Source organism: Cuculus canorus, chromosome 12 (assembly GCF_017976375.1).
Source record: "Cuculus canorus isolate bCucCan1 chromosome 12, bCucCan1.pri, whole genome shotgun sequence".
NCBI lineage: Eukaryota > Metazoa > Chordata > Aves > Cuculiformes > Cuculidae > Cuculus > Cuculus canorus.
Window position 1 is genome coordinate 22,384,152 of NC_071412.1, and position 16,291 is coordinate 22,400,442.

Consider the following 16,291-nt stretch of genomic DNA (forward strand, 5'->3'; position numbering starts at 1 on the left):
AAGCCAAGTTCCAAGCTCGTGGTGAGGGATTCGTACAGGAACGCCGTGCTGGAGCAATCTCACAGCCATGTTGCCCACTGTCTGCTAGCTGGGCCTGGCTGTGGTCCCTGCTGCTGTCATCCCTGCACAACCAGTTGTGTTGCTTCTCCTTTCAGTCCATGTGAGATAACGCCTCTTCAAACTGCTACCCAGTTATTTTGCTTGCTAAATATCTGCCGGGTTTGGAATTCAGCATTCCCTGTCCTGATTTCTTCTGGTGGGGTGGGGGAAGAAAGCCATGCTGCGTCCCAGGGTTTGAAAACCATGTGAGGATGGAAGATGCAGCTGCAGTTTCAGTGAATGCCATTGCTGCTGCAGTGGACACAACTGGAAGCCTTTATGTCGCTGACATTCTGGGTATGAACAGAGCTGCTGCCAGGTACCAGACAATGGGGAAGCAGAACTCCTCGAGTACTGGCATTTGTTTTGAGGAGTTAGAAGAATTGTAAATGTCCAACTGTCTGCAAGTTCCTGAGCTGACTGTTCGATGGAACAGCAGTGTGACAGCATGCTGCTGCTGGGAAGGATGATCCCATTGAGCTGTACTTTTCTGTGGCTGTCTCTGAGGCTTCTTTTAATCTCCTGGTAGGAAAGCAGCTCAGGAAGCTGTCAGAAAACCGTGTTGTTCTGGAGCTGACTTGCTGAGAGGTCGCATGAGTGTTAGAGCTGGTGAAGTGGAGAGGCTTGAGGGCATTTGATGGATGGAGGAGCAGGAAGATACCCTTTAGGACAGCTAGATGTTAAACAGGATGAGCTATCCAGCATGTGTATGCCAGGTAGGGCTGTTCTGGCCTCCTAGGGGCTACCCAGCACTTTAAACCAGCCCATCTCTGTCTCCTTCAGACCCCAGGAGACACCCAAAGGCTGGCTGTGACTCCCACGACATCCTTCCTTGTACCTAGGACAGGCAAGGTCAGGCAGGTCAGGATGAGGTGCGTGAGAGCAGGGAGGTGGTGGTGCGCTCAGGCTCTGTTCCGCCTCACCCATTCCTGGGAATGCAGGGCAGAAATCTTCCTCCCCAGCACCAGGCTTGGAAGACTACTTGGACTCCGTGCTACCCATCACTTATCTGCCCTGTGCTCCCGGGTTGTAGCATTGCCTGCATGCTGCTGGCACCGATTGTGAAGGGATCTGGTGTTGCCCTAGAGTCAGAGCTGTGTTCCTGAGCGACAGCTGCCGGCTCCAGGAGGCTTTCTTGGACCGGAGGGGTCTCCCCTTGGTTTAATTTTGGTTTCAGCCTGGCCGCTAAACTGCTAAGGCTGCTGTAGTCCAAGCTTATGGTGGTCTGTCACATTGCTGGGGATGGGATGGAAGAGTTGGAACCACTCCATTGGAGTTGGAGTTGACACGAGCGTTTCAGACTCATAGGGTGTTGCAAGGGCTGAAGGTGCTGTTTGGGGATCCACCGGGAGGCAGCCACTAGGAAAGGCATGTGAATTGGATAGAAAATGTTACTGGGCCAAACCAGTGGCTTTTGGAGAAACATTTGCCTGCTGTTTTGTTCCCTCAGTTCACAATGAATCTGGGAGTTGATGCTTAATTGTTTCACTCTTAACGTTTGGAAGTTTTCCTCGTCACCTCAAGCCTTGTTACTGTGCCTCAGTGCTTGAAGGTGGCTGAATATCCAGCGTGTTCCTTGTGTCTGAGCCCCTCTGCAGTTGGAACCAGGCTACAGATGGAGCTTTGACTCACACCCGGAAGCGGTGGCTGTGCTGTCGTAAATAGAGCTGGGAGAGCTGTTTCCGAGCGGTGCATGGATGCTGAGTCATGCTGATCGCTTTCCTGGAACAAACCTCACCACCGGGATCACTAGAGCTGATTAATGGATATGATACGTGTCTGATCAGGTACAAGCTGCTTCCTTGTACACATATAGTGAAGGGAACAGTTGTCCTACTGACATTCCCTTAAGACAACCCAAACCCCACCACTGACCTGCATCTCCTACAGCCACCCAGGAAATAACTCCCAGAAAGGCTGCAAAATCCTAATACTTTCATTTGCTCCACTTGCAAGTGCATAGGAGAGGCCAGAGGAGATGCAGGCACTGTCACCTGCATTCATGCCATTTCAGGGGAAGCCAAAGGAGTCCAAGAAGTGATGACACTCTAAGGTCTCCCCACAGCCTTCTCTTCCCCAGTCTGAACAACCTCCACTCTCCCAGCCTGGCCTTGTATGGGAGGTGCTCCAGCCCTCGCATCATCTCTGTGGCCTCCTCTGGCCTCACTCCCACAGCTCCATGTCCTCCCTGTGCTGAGGACTCCAGAGCTGGACACAGGGCTCCAGGTGGGGTTTCCCCAGAGTGGAGCAGAGGGGCAGAATCCCCTCTCTCTTGCCCTGCTGGCCCTGGTTGTGCTCAGAGTAACAGTGTGAATGAGGAAGGGACAATGATATCTCCTAACCAGGCTAATCCTTTGCAAATTTGAATTTGACTGCATTCTTAAGGGAGGGATTTGATGGACTTGATGGTGCGTGAAGGCAAAACACTGTCAGCTGGATGAGTACAGACAAAAGAAATCTCCAGAGCTGTTCTTAACTCTTGTGATTGGGAGTATTTGTTACCGTTCCTTGCACTGCTCCTGCCACCCAGATGTGTTTAGGTGTGCTCGATGGCTTTATGTGGACTGCCAGCATGAAGGGGCTGCCTCTCCCAGTGCTGCTCTGCCTGGCTTGACTCAGTAAGCAGTGCAACAAGCTTTTTACAGTTGGACTTGATTTTCAAGGTCTTTTCTATCCTAAAAGATTCCGTGATCTTGGGAGGCCCGGGTAGACAAATGACGGGAATGGGATGGTGCTGGCTAATAAACCTGGAAGAAGCTAAAAGAAGAATTTTAAGCCACTGTCAACTTGCTATCTTCAGATTTGAGGAAGAACACCACCCCCCCTCAAAGTGAATGAACAACAGCAACCCTCATGCCTTCCAGCCTTTCTAATGCTGTGTAGCTCCCCAGACTATTGATGACTCTGCCATGGGCTGATGTTGCGGCCAGTTCCTCGCTGTATCGAGGACAGAACCAGGCCCAAATATTGACTTTTTGTGATCAAACTCCTGCCTGGTGCTGTAGCTTGGGATGATTACATCCAATTGCTCTGCCGAGGAAGTGCAGGGTTTTATAGAGCGTATGGGGTTTGGGTGGGTGTAGCAGATGCTGAAACCAGTAACCCAGCCTGTACCTTGCACTGGGGAGGAGGCAGCTCAGCCGCCAGCGAGAGCAGTGACCTTTGCTTGGTTTAGAAATAATAAAAAAAAAATCAATCAAATAAACCCAAGCAAAGAGGCAGGATTGGTTCACAGTGTCATCAAGGAGCATCTGCTGCCCCTCCTGGACTTCTCCATGCTTGATCTGCGTAGAATCCTTGGCACCTTTCAATGATGTGGGTGCTCAGATTAGTCTCTTCTGACAGCAGAGCTGCTTTGTATGGACATGCAGTTGGGAACTTGAAAAAAGGGGAAACTGAAACCTTGTTGAGAAAGGAGAAGGTTGTGCTTTATACAGCATGAGACTGCTCCCTGTAGGAGCAGGGTTTGCAGTAGGTCTGGGTTCTCACCTTTATAGCTACCTTGGGCTCTGCAACCTCCACACATGGTCACAGGTCTGGTCACCTCCCAACAAACAGCCTGCAGGAGGCTAGGGAGGTTTGTGCGTACAGCTCAGCTACGTGGTTTCTTCTTTGAGACAGCTGAGTTGCAGGCAAAATATACAGGTAATGTCAGCTGAGTTCCTGCCAAACTTCCAGTTATGTGAACTGACAGCATGGTCTGATCCTCCATCCTGTACTCGCCGGAAAGACAGCATCTGCGAGTAAGGAGAAGGTGAAGTTCAGGCATTAAAACAAAAGGACATATATATTAAGCCATTGAGTATCAGATTTTCTTGCATTTCCTCTTAACGTGCTGCTTGTCTCTGCATTTGGCATCACCTCTGCTGTTTGTTTAAGAGATGCCAATATTCTGGGTCATCACTGCTTACATCGCTGGTTCCAGTTTATTAACCAGCTCTGACAAGGAGTTTCTAGTGATGAGCAACCTGGAGACACGGGCCAGGTCTGGTCTGTTGGGCAACAGCAAGAGTCCATGGGACAGAGCCAGGCAAGCTCAGCAGGGATGACTGCTTCCCCACTGTTATGGGGCATACGGGCTTTGCCTGCTAGCTCAAGTCTAAAGTTTGGCTCCACAGAGCATTCTTCTGGTTTCACCCACCAGAGCCACTGAGTTTGGTCTCATCCGTTTGCAGATTTCTCTCCTCACCCTCTCCCTCTATGAGGCCATGCAGCAATGAAGAACAACTCGAATTTCTGTGGTGCTGAAGGTTGCCCCCACAGCAGGGCGTGAAAGCACATGGTCCCTCTTATGGCTATGGCTGATGGATGGTGTTCCTACTTGGAGGACACACAGGAGCTAGGACGAAGCCACAATTTCTTGGGGGGAACAGTTTTCAACTGCGAGAGGGGAGATTGAGATGAGATCTTAGGGAGAAATTTTTCCTGTGAGTGTGGGGAGGCCCTGGCCCAGGTCACTCGGTGGTTGCCCCATCCCTGGAGGTGTTCAAGGCCAGGCTGGATGGGGCTTGGAGCCCCTGATCCAGTGGGAGGTGTCTCTGCCCATGTCAGGGGGCTGGGACTGGATGATCTTTAAGGTCCCTTCCAACCCAAACCATTCTATGATTTGCAGTTTCATTTGGATAGATTTTCTGAAGTTGTGCCTCAAAACAAGAGGTTGACAGCTCTCATTCTAGCTGTGGAAGGGTCTCCAGAGCATCTCCAGGAGGGCAAAGGAATTCTCAGTGTCAGAGGAGCAAGCTTTTCCTTTGAAGGGTAGGAGGAAGGTTTGCTCTGGCTTCTTCAGACTACTTTGCATTGTTCTTTACTGCTGCTGTCAAACTTAAAGACTTCATTGAGAAGCTGGGTGGAATCCCAATCCCTGGAGGGGTTCACAAAGCACATGGCCATGGCACTTGGGGATAGGGTTCAGTTGGCATGGGGGGACTGGGCTGAGGCTTGGACTGGGTGAGCTGAGAGGGCTTTTCCAACCACAGTGATTCCATGACTGTCAGCCATGTCTCTGTGCCCTAATGAACTCTTGGTAGGTGATTGACCTTCCTTTGCACTGGACTCTGCGATGGATCCTGGTGTGAACAACAGAGCCATCTACACCTTTGAGAAGCTGCTTTGTAGCTCCAGCGCTGCAGTGTTTTTGGTGGAGGAGTGGTGTTGAGTTAGATCTTGGCTTCTAAGAGTTTGAAGTAGGATCCAAAGTTGTTTTTTTCTGTAGCTAATGGTGCTTTAAGTGATTTCCGTTCAAACCTGTGTCTTTGATTAAATAACCATTCCAGTGCCTCCAACTGCACTGCAGTGACATGTATCCTGGAATCAGACTAGTCATTGGTAGGGAAAGATCTCCATGCAGCCTTGTTTAAGCGCAAGTAACCTCCAGGAGTGATCTTGCTGAGTGGGTGGGAAGGTGGGAAGGAAAGTAATTCTGAAAAACCTTGAGTTGCAGCAGGTAATTGTCTGGGTGTTCTGAGCAGCCTTTAAATATTAACGCAACTAACTTGAGATTGCAGGCTGGTCTTCGTTCTCCTGCCACTCCTCCTGCAAAGCCAAGTGCTGTGTTGGTCCTCAAAAGCTGTATCTGTTGCTGTATTTACTAGAGCCATTTTCAGTGGGTGGTAACAGTAGTGAAAGGTCTTTGTGTAATGTGCGCTTGCAGCCCAGAAACCAACTGTGTCCTGGGCTGCACCCTGAGCAGTGGGACCAGCAGGGAAGGAGGAGATTCTGCGCTTCTGCTCCACTTGGAAGAGACCTCACCTGGAGCCCTGCATCCAGTTCTGGAGTCCTCAGCACAGGAAGGACATGGAGTTGTTGGAGCGAGTCTAGAGAAGGCCTCAGAGATGATGTGAGGGCAGGGACCTCCCGTACGAGGACGGGCTGGGAGAGTTGGGGTTGTTCAGCCTGAAGAAGAGAAGGCTGTGGGGAGACCTTAGAGCAGCCTCCAGGAAAGCTGGGGAGGGGCTCTTGATCAGGGAGTACAGAGGTAGGACGAGGGGAATGGTTTTGAGCTGAAAGAGGAGATACTGAGATCCCAGAAAGAAATGTTTTGTTGTGAGGGTATGGAGGCCCTGGCGCAGGTTGCTCAGAGCAGTGGTGGCTGTACCATCCTTGGAGGTGTTCAAGGCCAGGATGGGGCTTTGAGCCCCCTGATCCAGTGAGAGGTGTCTCTGCAGGGGATGGGACTGGATGGACTTTGAGGTCCCTTCCAGACCAAGCCATTCCATGATTCCATAATCCAATGTGCCAGCAGCCAGGATCTTCTCATAGACTTGGCCGTAAGAAAGAGGCTCTCCAGTGCCTGATTCCCTCAGTCTTTGCTGATCTGAATTGCTGTTGGCAGGAGGCTTTCAGCTAAGAATGAGGATGCTGAGCATTTGAAGACTGTCAGATGTGACCTTTCCATTGTTCCCCCTGGAGAGACCTTACCCAGATGGGGAGCAGGGAAGAATGGAGGCAGAGTAGCTCATAGCTGTTAACATCTCATTTCACCACCAGAACACGTGTGGTGAGCTCCGTGCTTGGTCTGCCTGGGGAGCGCGGAGCTGCTCGCCCATTCTGAGGGGCACTGGTCATGGTGGTGAATGTCAAACCAAGGAGTGTGCTCCCTAAGCCAGGGCTGATACTGGCTGCACTGAGTTTGAGTGAGTTCTGACTTCAGTCTGGAGGAGGGAGGATGCTGTATGGATGCTCCAGGGGGCTCGCACTCACAAAGAGCTCAGGCAGCCCTCACCATAATGATGTACGTGTGTCACAGAGCGCTGACAGAGGCCCACCCACCCTGCAGCTGCTGGAGAACAGAGCTAACTCATATCAGCCATGTGAAATGCTAAATCCCTGTACCTTTGCCTTCTGGGAGCTCTCAGCTCCTTTTTATCATAGCTAGTGAAGGGCTTGTCTGTAACGATGCTTGTGCCAGCAAGCAGGCAAACAGCTGCCCTGTGCCCGGATCCTGCTGCAGAACCACTTCTCTGTCTGGGGCATTTGCTCTGCAGGTGGGAAGACGGTGGTGCTTCATGGCAGAAGGAAAGTTACCCGGCTGCTGGTGTCGCGCAGGAAAGTGTGGCCATACGTTCTCAAACAGCCTATCTCTTCCCAGCTGTCTCACCCCCAGCGGAGCTGTTTAGAAACCAGTGGGTTTTGTTTACATGGACTTTCCTTTTGCGCCCTGCTTGTCCTGTCACTGGGAGCTGAGCGAGCAAGTGAAACAATCTGCTTGCAGCGTTATGAAACGTGTTTAGTTCCTTCTTCCATTGCTGTGATCCAGCCCCGTCAGGCAGATTTTGCCTCGTCCTTTCGGTGTTTACAGCCCCTCTTCCATCCAGTCCTTAGAATCCCATTGGTTCAATGGCTGCCCTTTGCCCTTTCTTCGTTTTGCAGCCTCTGTCCTCCCAGGACAGGCTGGGCTTGGTTCAGTCACTGCACTGTTCTGGTGTCTAACAGAGCATCCCCAGAGCTTTGCAAACTGCTTTCACGCAGCAGATACAACTGGGCTTCCCTCTATGTAAACAGCTTTGAGAAACAGCACTAACTCACCCCACGGAATGGTGCTGGGATGTCTGGGGTGAAAAACCAGTTCATCCTGTTTGCCCATAACGGATGCTTCCTCCTAATCCATATTCGGCTTTAACTGAAACCTTGGGATTCGTTCGGGGTTGAAGTAAAGCTTGATGATTACTAAATGCTGAGTTTCTTGTATGTGAACATGGAATCATGGAATCATTGAGGTTGGAAAAGCCCTCCAAGCCCATTCAGCCTCACCATCAGCCCAACCCCCTGTGCCGACTGAACCCTGTCCCCAAGTGCCGCGGCCGCATGCTTTGTGAACCCCTCCAGGGACGGGGACTCCACCCGTGCCCTGGGCAGCCTCTGCCAGGGCTTCACCACTGCCAGGGAAGAAATAGTTCCGACTATCCAGTCTCCCCTCCCTTGGCACAACTTGAGGCCATTTCCTCTTGTCCCATCCCTTGTTCCTTGGGAGAAGAGCCCAGCATCCCCCCTTGCTCCACCTTCCTTTCTAGGAGCTGCAGAAAGGGATGAGGTCTCCCCTCAGTCTCCTCTTCTCCAGGCTAAACAGCCCCAGGTCCCTCAGCCACTTCCACAACCCCTGTTCTCCAGCTCCGTTTCCTTCTCTGGACGCGCTTCAGTCCTTCAATATCCTTGGAGTGAGGGGCCCAGAACTGAACCCAGGAGTCAAGATGCAGCCTCCCCAGTGCCGAGTGCAGGGGATAATCCCTGCCCTGCTCCTGCTGCCACCCCATGGCTGAGCCAAGCCAGGATGCTGGTGGCCTTCAACATCTCCAACTCTCCTGTCTCTGGTTAGGCCAGAGGCTTTTACTCCCGAATGGCGTTTAACACATCACTGAGTACCGCATTGGGAGTGTGGCGCTGCTGCTTCTGGGTCAGTACGGCCACATTGGTAGGACAGATGTGGTGCAGGTGTTATCAGATGAACTGGTGACTGTTATTTGATGGGTGTATTCAGTGGGTTTATTCTGCTGGCTCAGGAGGTGTTTGCTGACTTCAATGCCAATATTGACACCTTGGCTGTAGGCATCCGTGGAGAATAGGGCATAAACTTTGTTTCTAAAATTATTCAGCGCTCCTCTATTCACAGCTGGAAAACTGTGACTGCAGCAGTGTCCTGAAGGAGTACAGCCCTACCTGTGCAGATCCTGGGATGGCGGGATGGCTCCAGGTCTGTTTCTTCTAGTTTTTGCTTAACAGTGGTACCACAGCCATCTCCAGTGTCCATATCCACTGCCATACGCCAGCTCCCGATGCAGTGTCTGTACAGGCTGCAGCCTTCCTGATTGCTTGGGAACCGAGAGGAAGGTCACCCACCGCCCCTGATACCTCTGGATTGGTCCATCAGGCCAGAATGGTCTGCTATTCGGAGTTCCTCATCAGATTGGTGGAGATGTCTTCTGACCCCAGCAGGCTGGGCTAAGTCACCTGGTCGCTCCAACGATTCAGCATGAGTTCCTGTCCCAGGAAAGATCTTGTGGTGAGATGCCAGTCTTCCCCATGTCCTGGGCTGCATGTGTGGAGCAGAACCTCCTGCATCTGCGCAGCTCCTGCCTGTCTTTTCAGGCCAGTCCATGGGCACAGAGGAACCGCTTGGCCTCCATGGCTTGAGAAGCATCTCTTCCTTGTCTTCTTTTGCCAGAGTGAGGAGCGGTGCTTGTGAGAGGCACCAGTGGAGCTGAGTTGTCTGCTGTAGGGTTGTGGTGGTGACACTGTTGGACACGCGGGAGGAAGGCATACTTCAGTTCCCGTGGGAGAACTGTCTGGCTTCTGTTTGCTAGTCGGGAATGTGGGCTGCTGAGGAAGATCTTGGCCTCAAGTCCCTCGCCAATTCCACTAGAACTTCTATTTTTCCAAGCCCTTGTGTTTTGGCAACTAAATCACTGAGGATGAGCGTGTCGGTAACGCGATTGACACAGCTTTCATGGAACTTCTGGCTTTTTAAAATCAGGAATCTCGCTTTGGTTCCCAGTTCTGATCATCTCCCTACAACAACAGTTCCAATTAGCAAATATATCAGAGCTCAGCTTTAGAAGATGTCAAATAAGGAGAATTTGACTTTCCAGTGTTACGAAGCACTGTGGTGTTTTCTTCTTTTGGCACCTTTCATTTCCCACCTTCTATTTTTTGCCTGGCTTTTGTGCAATATGTTAAAAATGTACAAAGTGAGAACAGAACAAACTTTATACTCCATCCTTTCTTTGAAGTTGGAACACAATCTGGTGGTTCCCACTTGATGTGCGGATGTCAGTGAAATGGTTTTTGTTAGGGCGTGCAGGTGAGCCTTGGAAACTCAGCAGCCTGGGATGGGAAGCACTTGGATCCTTTTGTGGCACTGGGGCCTTTTATCTGCAAGTGGTTAAGGAAATGGTAACATTAACTTCCTCCAGGCTGGGAGGGTTCTGGACGCTGGCCCCATTGTATGTTTCTTGCTTGGCATTTTAAAATACTGATTTTGTTTTCATATCTCCCTTTTCCCCAGGTAAGAAATCAAAAGCAACTGGCCTTTCTTGAGTTCTCAGAACGTCATCAAGTCCTTGGTGCATTATCAGGATGCATTAGGAAACTGGACACAGTGCCAAAAGGACTCCATGCATTTCCATTACTCCCTTGGACCCTGACTCAAACCCTTTTGGATATAGTTTTGTGTTCTGAGGAGGAGAGAGCATACTCCAGTCCCTTTCTGCCAGCTCGCTGGCAGACACATTTCACTAAGACCATGGACCATCCTAATAGGGAAAAGGATGAAAGGCAGCGGACAACGAAAGGAATGCCGGGAAGGAGCGGGCACGGATCTCGACCAAGCTCATCGGCGTCTTCTGGTGTTCTTATGGTGGGACCCAACTTTAGAGTGGGCAAGAAGATCGGGTGCGGGAACTTCGGAGAGCTCAGACTAGGTAAGAAGTCACTGTTCTTGTGGCCTGCATTACGAGAGTTGCATCTTCCCACTGGAATATGAAAATACACACTATTCCCTGGCTCTGGAAGTGCATGTGCTTGTCTGTTTCCCAGGTGTCGAGCTGTCTCACCCACAGCTCTTGACTCAGAAGATGTAACTGTTAGTGTTAGTTTTATTTGCATAAAGTCAAAGCGAACACACTGGAGAGGTCTAAGATGCAAACTGTGAGCAATCCCAACAACACAGACTGTTCTCAGCTTTGCATGTCTTGCCTAAGATGAAAAAGTCTTTTTAATGGCCTGGGTTGCTGAATCTGATTCTTGATGTTTTGCTCATAATCCAGGCTGCCCCATTAAACAAATGGCTGCAACTCTTCCCGAGCACTTGGCCACATCCGCCCTGTTCCACATCTCTTACTGACCTTGGTGCACTCACTTGGGCCCCATCGCCCGCTTCCTGATCCGTGTCGTGTCTGACTCGCTGGCTGGCGAGGAGCAGGCTGTGTCGACTGGCTATCTGGCTGCTGCACCAACCTGGCAGCCCCTGATTGTTCATGGGCCATCAGTCCCCTCCCCATGTCTCACAGCTGGTCACCTGCACAGATGGCTGCGCTAACATGTTGTTTGGGTTTGGAATGAGGTGGGGGAGCAGCCGGTGGTTTTAATTACGTACCCCTGAGCTCCCAATCCACGGGTATGGGGCAGTTCTGGAGGTCAGAAGCAGCACCTTCTGATGCTCACCTCTAGGAAAGCTGGGGAGGGGCTCTTGATCAAGGAGGGCAGGGATAGGATGAGGGGAATGGTTTTCAGCTGAAAGAGGGGAGATTGAGATGGGATCTTAGAGAGAAATGTTTTCCAGTGAGGGCGGGGAGGCCTTGGCCCAGGTTGCCCAGAGCAGTGGTGGCTGCCCTATCCCTGGAGGTGTTCAAGGCCAGGTTGGATGGGGCTTGGAGCCCCTGATGCAGTGGGAGGTGTCCCTGCCCATGGCATGGGGTGGGACTGGATGGGCTTGGAGGTCCCTTCCAACCCTAACCATTTTCTGATTCTGTAATGGTCTTGATCCTGAATTACATAAAACAATTTCATTTCTCCTCTGATGCCGAATGGATTGGTTGCTGTGATTGGGAACTTGCGGGTGCTCAAGACGGGTTGGCTGATATAAATGGCATTTGCCCCAAATTTGGTACGTATTTAGAATTGAAATTAAAATCATTTATGCACCAGGCATAAGGGGTGATAATTAGATCAATAAATAAATCGAGAAGTCGCTTCAGGTACCCGGACGGTTGTAACACGTCACTGCTGATAGCACCTCTGTAGATTTCTGCTCAGAACCCATATACTTTTCTGTATGCTGTTCTACTGCTGTGCAGGAGCAGAGATAGTGCTCCAGATGTGGAGGGAAGCCGAGGGCAGGGACAGAACCACCCGCCTCCAGGAGCCAGAGTGTACCTGGCAGCCGAACCCATGACTGGGTCCTCACAGAGAACACGGAGAGCTGAATGCACTTCCAAAGCCCCCCAGCAGCTACCATCCCGATGTAGGGTCCCCATGGAAAGGTTGCTTGGCCTTGCGATCTCTGCTCTGCTCCACGGTTCCGCAGTCAGACGGGTCCCCTAGGTGCTGGGCTCCAGCGTGTGTTTGGCCAGTGCCCAAGTGCCGATCCTGTTGCCATAGTTAGTTCTCTTTCACATTTCTCCAGATTTCAGTGGTGTTGGGTTCCTGACTGAGGTGATGTCCCACAGCACAGGAGCTACACATGAGATTGCACTCCTGAAAAGGTCTGGTTATGGAGAAATTCAGCTATAACTGTGGAGAAGCCAACACGTGATGATTTCTTTCAACGCACCGGTAAATATTTTGCGAGCACTGGGTACGTGAGGAGGATGCTGTGTCTGGGCCACGGCCGCACCGATGACTGCAGTGAGGTGTGAGGTCCTTACACACCACAGAATCCCAGACTGGTGGGGCTGGCAGGGCCCTCTGGAGCTCAGCCAGTCCAAACTTTGCTACAGGAGGGCTGTACAGGAGCACATCCAGCTGCATTGATATCTTGCTGGAGAAGAAGACTTCACAGCTCCATGGGCAACCGGTTCCAGGGCTCCATCACGTGCACAAGAAAGAAGTTTTTTCCCCATGTTCAGGTGGAACTTCCTGTGCTCCAGTTTGTGCCCAGTGCTTCTCGTCCTGTCGCTGGGCACCACTGAGCAGAGTCTGATCCCTTGCTTCTGCCCCCTGCCCATTGGATGTGAATCAGCATTGATGGAATCCCCTCTCCGTCTGCTCTTCTCCAGGCTGGACAGACCCAGACCCTTCTCAGAGAGTTGCTCCAGCCCCATAATCATGTCCGTGGGCTCCGCTGAACTTGCTTCAGTCGTTCCTCGTCTTTCTTGAGCAGGAGACCCCAGAACCAGGCACAGGACTCCAGATGGTGCCTCCCTAGGGCAGAGCACAGGGAGAGCAGAATCTTCCTCACCTGGTCTCCACGCTCCTCTCCATTCATCCCAGGATCCCGTTGACCTTCTTGGCCATGAGGGCACAGTGCAGACTCATGTCAGCTTGTTGTCTACCAGGACTCCTAGGTCCTTCTGCACAGCGCTGCTTTCCAGCTGGTCAGCCCCAGGCTGTACTGGTGTATGAGGTGATTCCTCTTGAGGTACAGGTCTCTGCACTCACCTTTGTTGAACTTCATGAGGTTCCTCTCTGCCCAGCTCTACAGCCTGTCCACGTCTCACTGAATGGCAGCACAGCCTTCCAGTGCATCAGCCATTCCTCACAGTTTTGTGTCATTAGCAAACACACTGAGGCTGTACTCTGTCCCCTCAACCAGGTCATGGATGAAGATGCTGAACAAGACCGGGCCCAGTATTGACACCTGGGGAACACCACTGGCCACAGGCTTCCAATTCAGCTTTGCGCCACCGAGCCCAGCCCTCTGAGTTCTGCCATCCACCCAGTTCTCCACCCACCTCATTGTTCACTCATCCAACCCACGCTTCCTAAGCTATGAGGATATGGTGGGAGAAAGTCAAAAGCCTGCCAAGGTAGACAACATCCACTGCTCTCCCCCTCATCTACCCAGTCAGCTGTGCTATCATAGAAGACTTTCAGACTGCTCAAGAGTGATTCCCCCTTGGTGAATGCATGTTGAACACTCCCAATAACCTTATTTTCCTCTAGATGCTTGGAGATGACATCCAGAATGAGCTGTTCTCTCACCTCTCCAGGGAAGGAGGTGAGGCAAATTGCCCTGTAGTTTCCCAGCTGCTCCTTCTTGCCCTTTTTGAAGACTGCAATGACAGTGGCTCTTCTCCAGTCCTCAGGCATCTCTCCTGTTCTCCGTGACCTTTGAAAGTTGATGGAGGGTGGCTTAGTGATAACATCTGCCAGCTCCCTCAGCACTTGTGGGTGCATCTCATCAGGGCCGATGGGTCTATGGGTGTCCAGTTTGCCTAAATGATCTCCAACACTATCCTCCTTGACCATGGGGCCATCTTTCTTTCTCCAGTCTCTTTCCTCTCAAAGCCGTATGACTTTTGTTTTCCTTCTAAACTTCTCCTGCTTTTCCTATCACTGGAGCTTTAAGAACACCTCTTTGCTCGAACATCAGACGTTTCTGTTGCACAGATGTGATGCTGATGATGGCCAGGGGGAAGGAGAAGTAGTGCGTCTGAAATGCAAGCAAACCTGTCTCTGATGACAGCTTTGCCTTGCGCAGGTGAATGACACGCCCTCCGCTTTTTGTCTTTTCTGATGTGGTTTTGAAGAAGTGAGGCACCAGCAAGTGCTTTCAGTAGCACAGGCAGAACAAAGTCACGCTGATAAACAAGGGGATAAGGTATTTTTCCAGTTCCCCAAGGAATTTCTCCTTTCAGGTGTTGTGTTTGCACTTGGAGCTGCTCCCACGCCAGTCAGAGGGGTGACTGTGCATGGAGACAGCGTGGTTGTGTGAAAGCTGCTCTCTGCAAGTACCGAGTTCGCTGCTGGTGGTGTTTCTCACTGCACACACAGACGGCCTGGGGATGTTGCTTATTTGAAGCATGTGAGAGCAGCATGGTTGGGTTCCAGCCCGCATCCGAGCTGAGGTGGGAAAATGAACGTAACAGTGCCTGGCCCAGAGTAGTGAACCAAGGCTGGTGGGGCACTCTCTCTGTGGAGGGGCTGCAGGGCAGGGGGCTGCAAGGGAAAGCCAGAGAAGGCCTCTTGATCAGGGAGTGCAGGGATAGGATGAGGGGGGCGGTTTTAGGCTGGTTCCAGTGTTGCTGGAAGGTCTGTGGGTCATTGCTCCCCCTGCATGGTGAGCAACAAAACTGCCCGAAAGTGGCGCATCTCCGCAGTTGTAATGAACACTGCAGGATCCATAGGGATGGCATTCCCATGGCTCCCTCCCTGGGATTTTTGCTGTTTAAAGCATCTGGTTTTCTCATGTCTATGGGCTGGAGCTTCCCCTAGTCCATCGTCCCCAAACTGAGTGTCTTGGTGAGAGTTGGGTCCCTGACAAGGGGAGGAGGAGATGTCAGTGGGCAACAGCATCACCCGTTACCGTAACAGATGGAAGCTTTCCATAACATGTGACTTCTTGATGGATGTTAAAGCCATCTGCTCTGTGCAGGCTGGGAACGTCCCATCTCAAATCCAGAAGCCAGAACTACATGGAGCAACATAGCGGTGAAGATTAATGCCATTATAAAGTAAAATGAATAGATGGGGAGCTTCCCTGGATAAATCCCTCAGGATTTAAAGGTGATGGCTTGTCTGCTTTCGTGTTCATGTTGTCTTTAATTCTACGGAGTCTTCCCGTGCAGGTGGTGCATATAAAGAGCATGGGTACAAAAGGGAGCATGGGATGCTGTTTACTGGAGAGCTGCCTGCAATCCCGCCTGCTCTGGTCATACCCTGCCACGGACTTTCCCAACAGCCAGTCTGTCCTAAGCATCACTCACTGCTACAGGAACTGGAAAGCACACGTGTAGTGGAGCGGGCAGAGTGGAGCACTGGTAACTCCCAGTACAGCTCACTCTTCAGTTGTGGAGCTCCACAGTCCTTTAAGGAGAGCCTGGTTTGTGATGAGGAGCAAAGGCAGCCAGCATTCCCTGCATCAAACAATGGGGAGCTTTGTGCGAGGGAGGCAAAAGGATGCAGTGGGAGTAGAGGAGATCAGAAGGGCAGCAGAGATGTCAGGATGAGGGGACAGATCATAGAATCACAGATTGATTGGGTTGGAAATGGTGGTACTAGGGCAGCTGAGCATCCTTCCTGGCGATGCCTCTTCCAGGAGCATTTGCTGTCAGCCACGAGCAGCATGAGGAAGGGGAATGGGGAGGGATTGCTCAGATTGCTGAGCAGAGGGAGTGGAGAACCTTGAGTGATACAATAACTGGCAGCTTCAGCACACCCAGAGAGATGCTCCTTGACATGTGTAGCATTTCTGGCATGAATTGCTGAGGAGGCCAAGAGCTTGGTTCAAACCCCAGATGGGTTCCTGGAGGAAAAGCTCATCTCCAGCTGTAGCACGCATGGGTACCAGCTCTGGGGTGGAGCTGCTGTGAGCTGTCAGCTGCCTGCACGCTTAGCTGGTTACACTTGTCTTAGGCTCTTGCCCTTCATCCTTGCCAGCACCAGTATCGGATCAGACACGCTCTGTGTTCTGGGGTCCCAGACTGGGATTGTTCTTGGAGCGTATTTTTTAACATCGCTCTACCATATTGCAGCTCAGTTATCACCCTCACTCGATTGCAGGCATTGCCTTGTGCCACTGGTGTGCAAAGGCAGTTCATAA

General features: G+C 51.5%; 1 protein-coding gene across 1 annotated transcript in view; it reads left to right on the forward strand.

The window, feature by feature from the left end:
* The window catches only part of CSNK1G1 (casein kinase 1 gamma 1), a 72,132-nt gene that overhangs the window by 13,233 nt on the left and 42,608 nt on the right, over positions 1-16,291 (forward strand). Inside the window, exon 3 of the mRNA XM_054077981.1 lies at positions 10,097-10,512. Within this exon, the coding sequence (XP_053933956.1) occupies positions 10,334-10,512 (179 nt within the window). The 5' untranslated portion in view covers positions 10,097-10,333. The remainder of the gene's footprint in view (positions 1-10,096; positions 10,513-16,291) is intronic.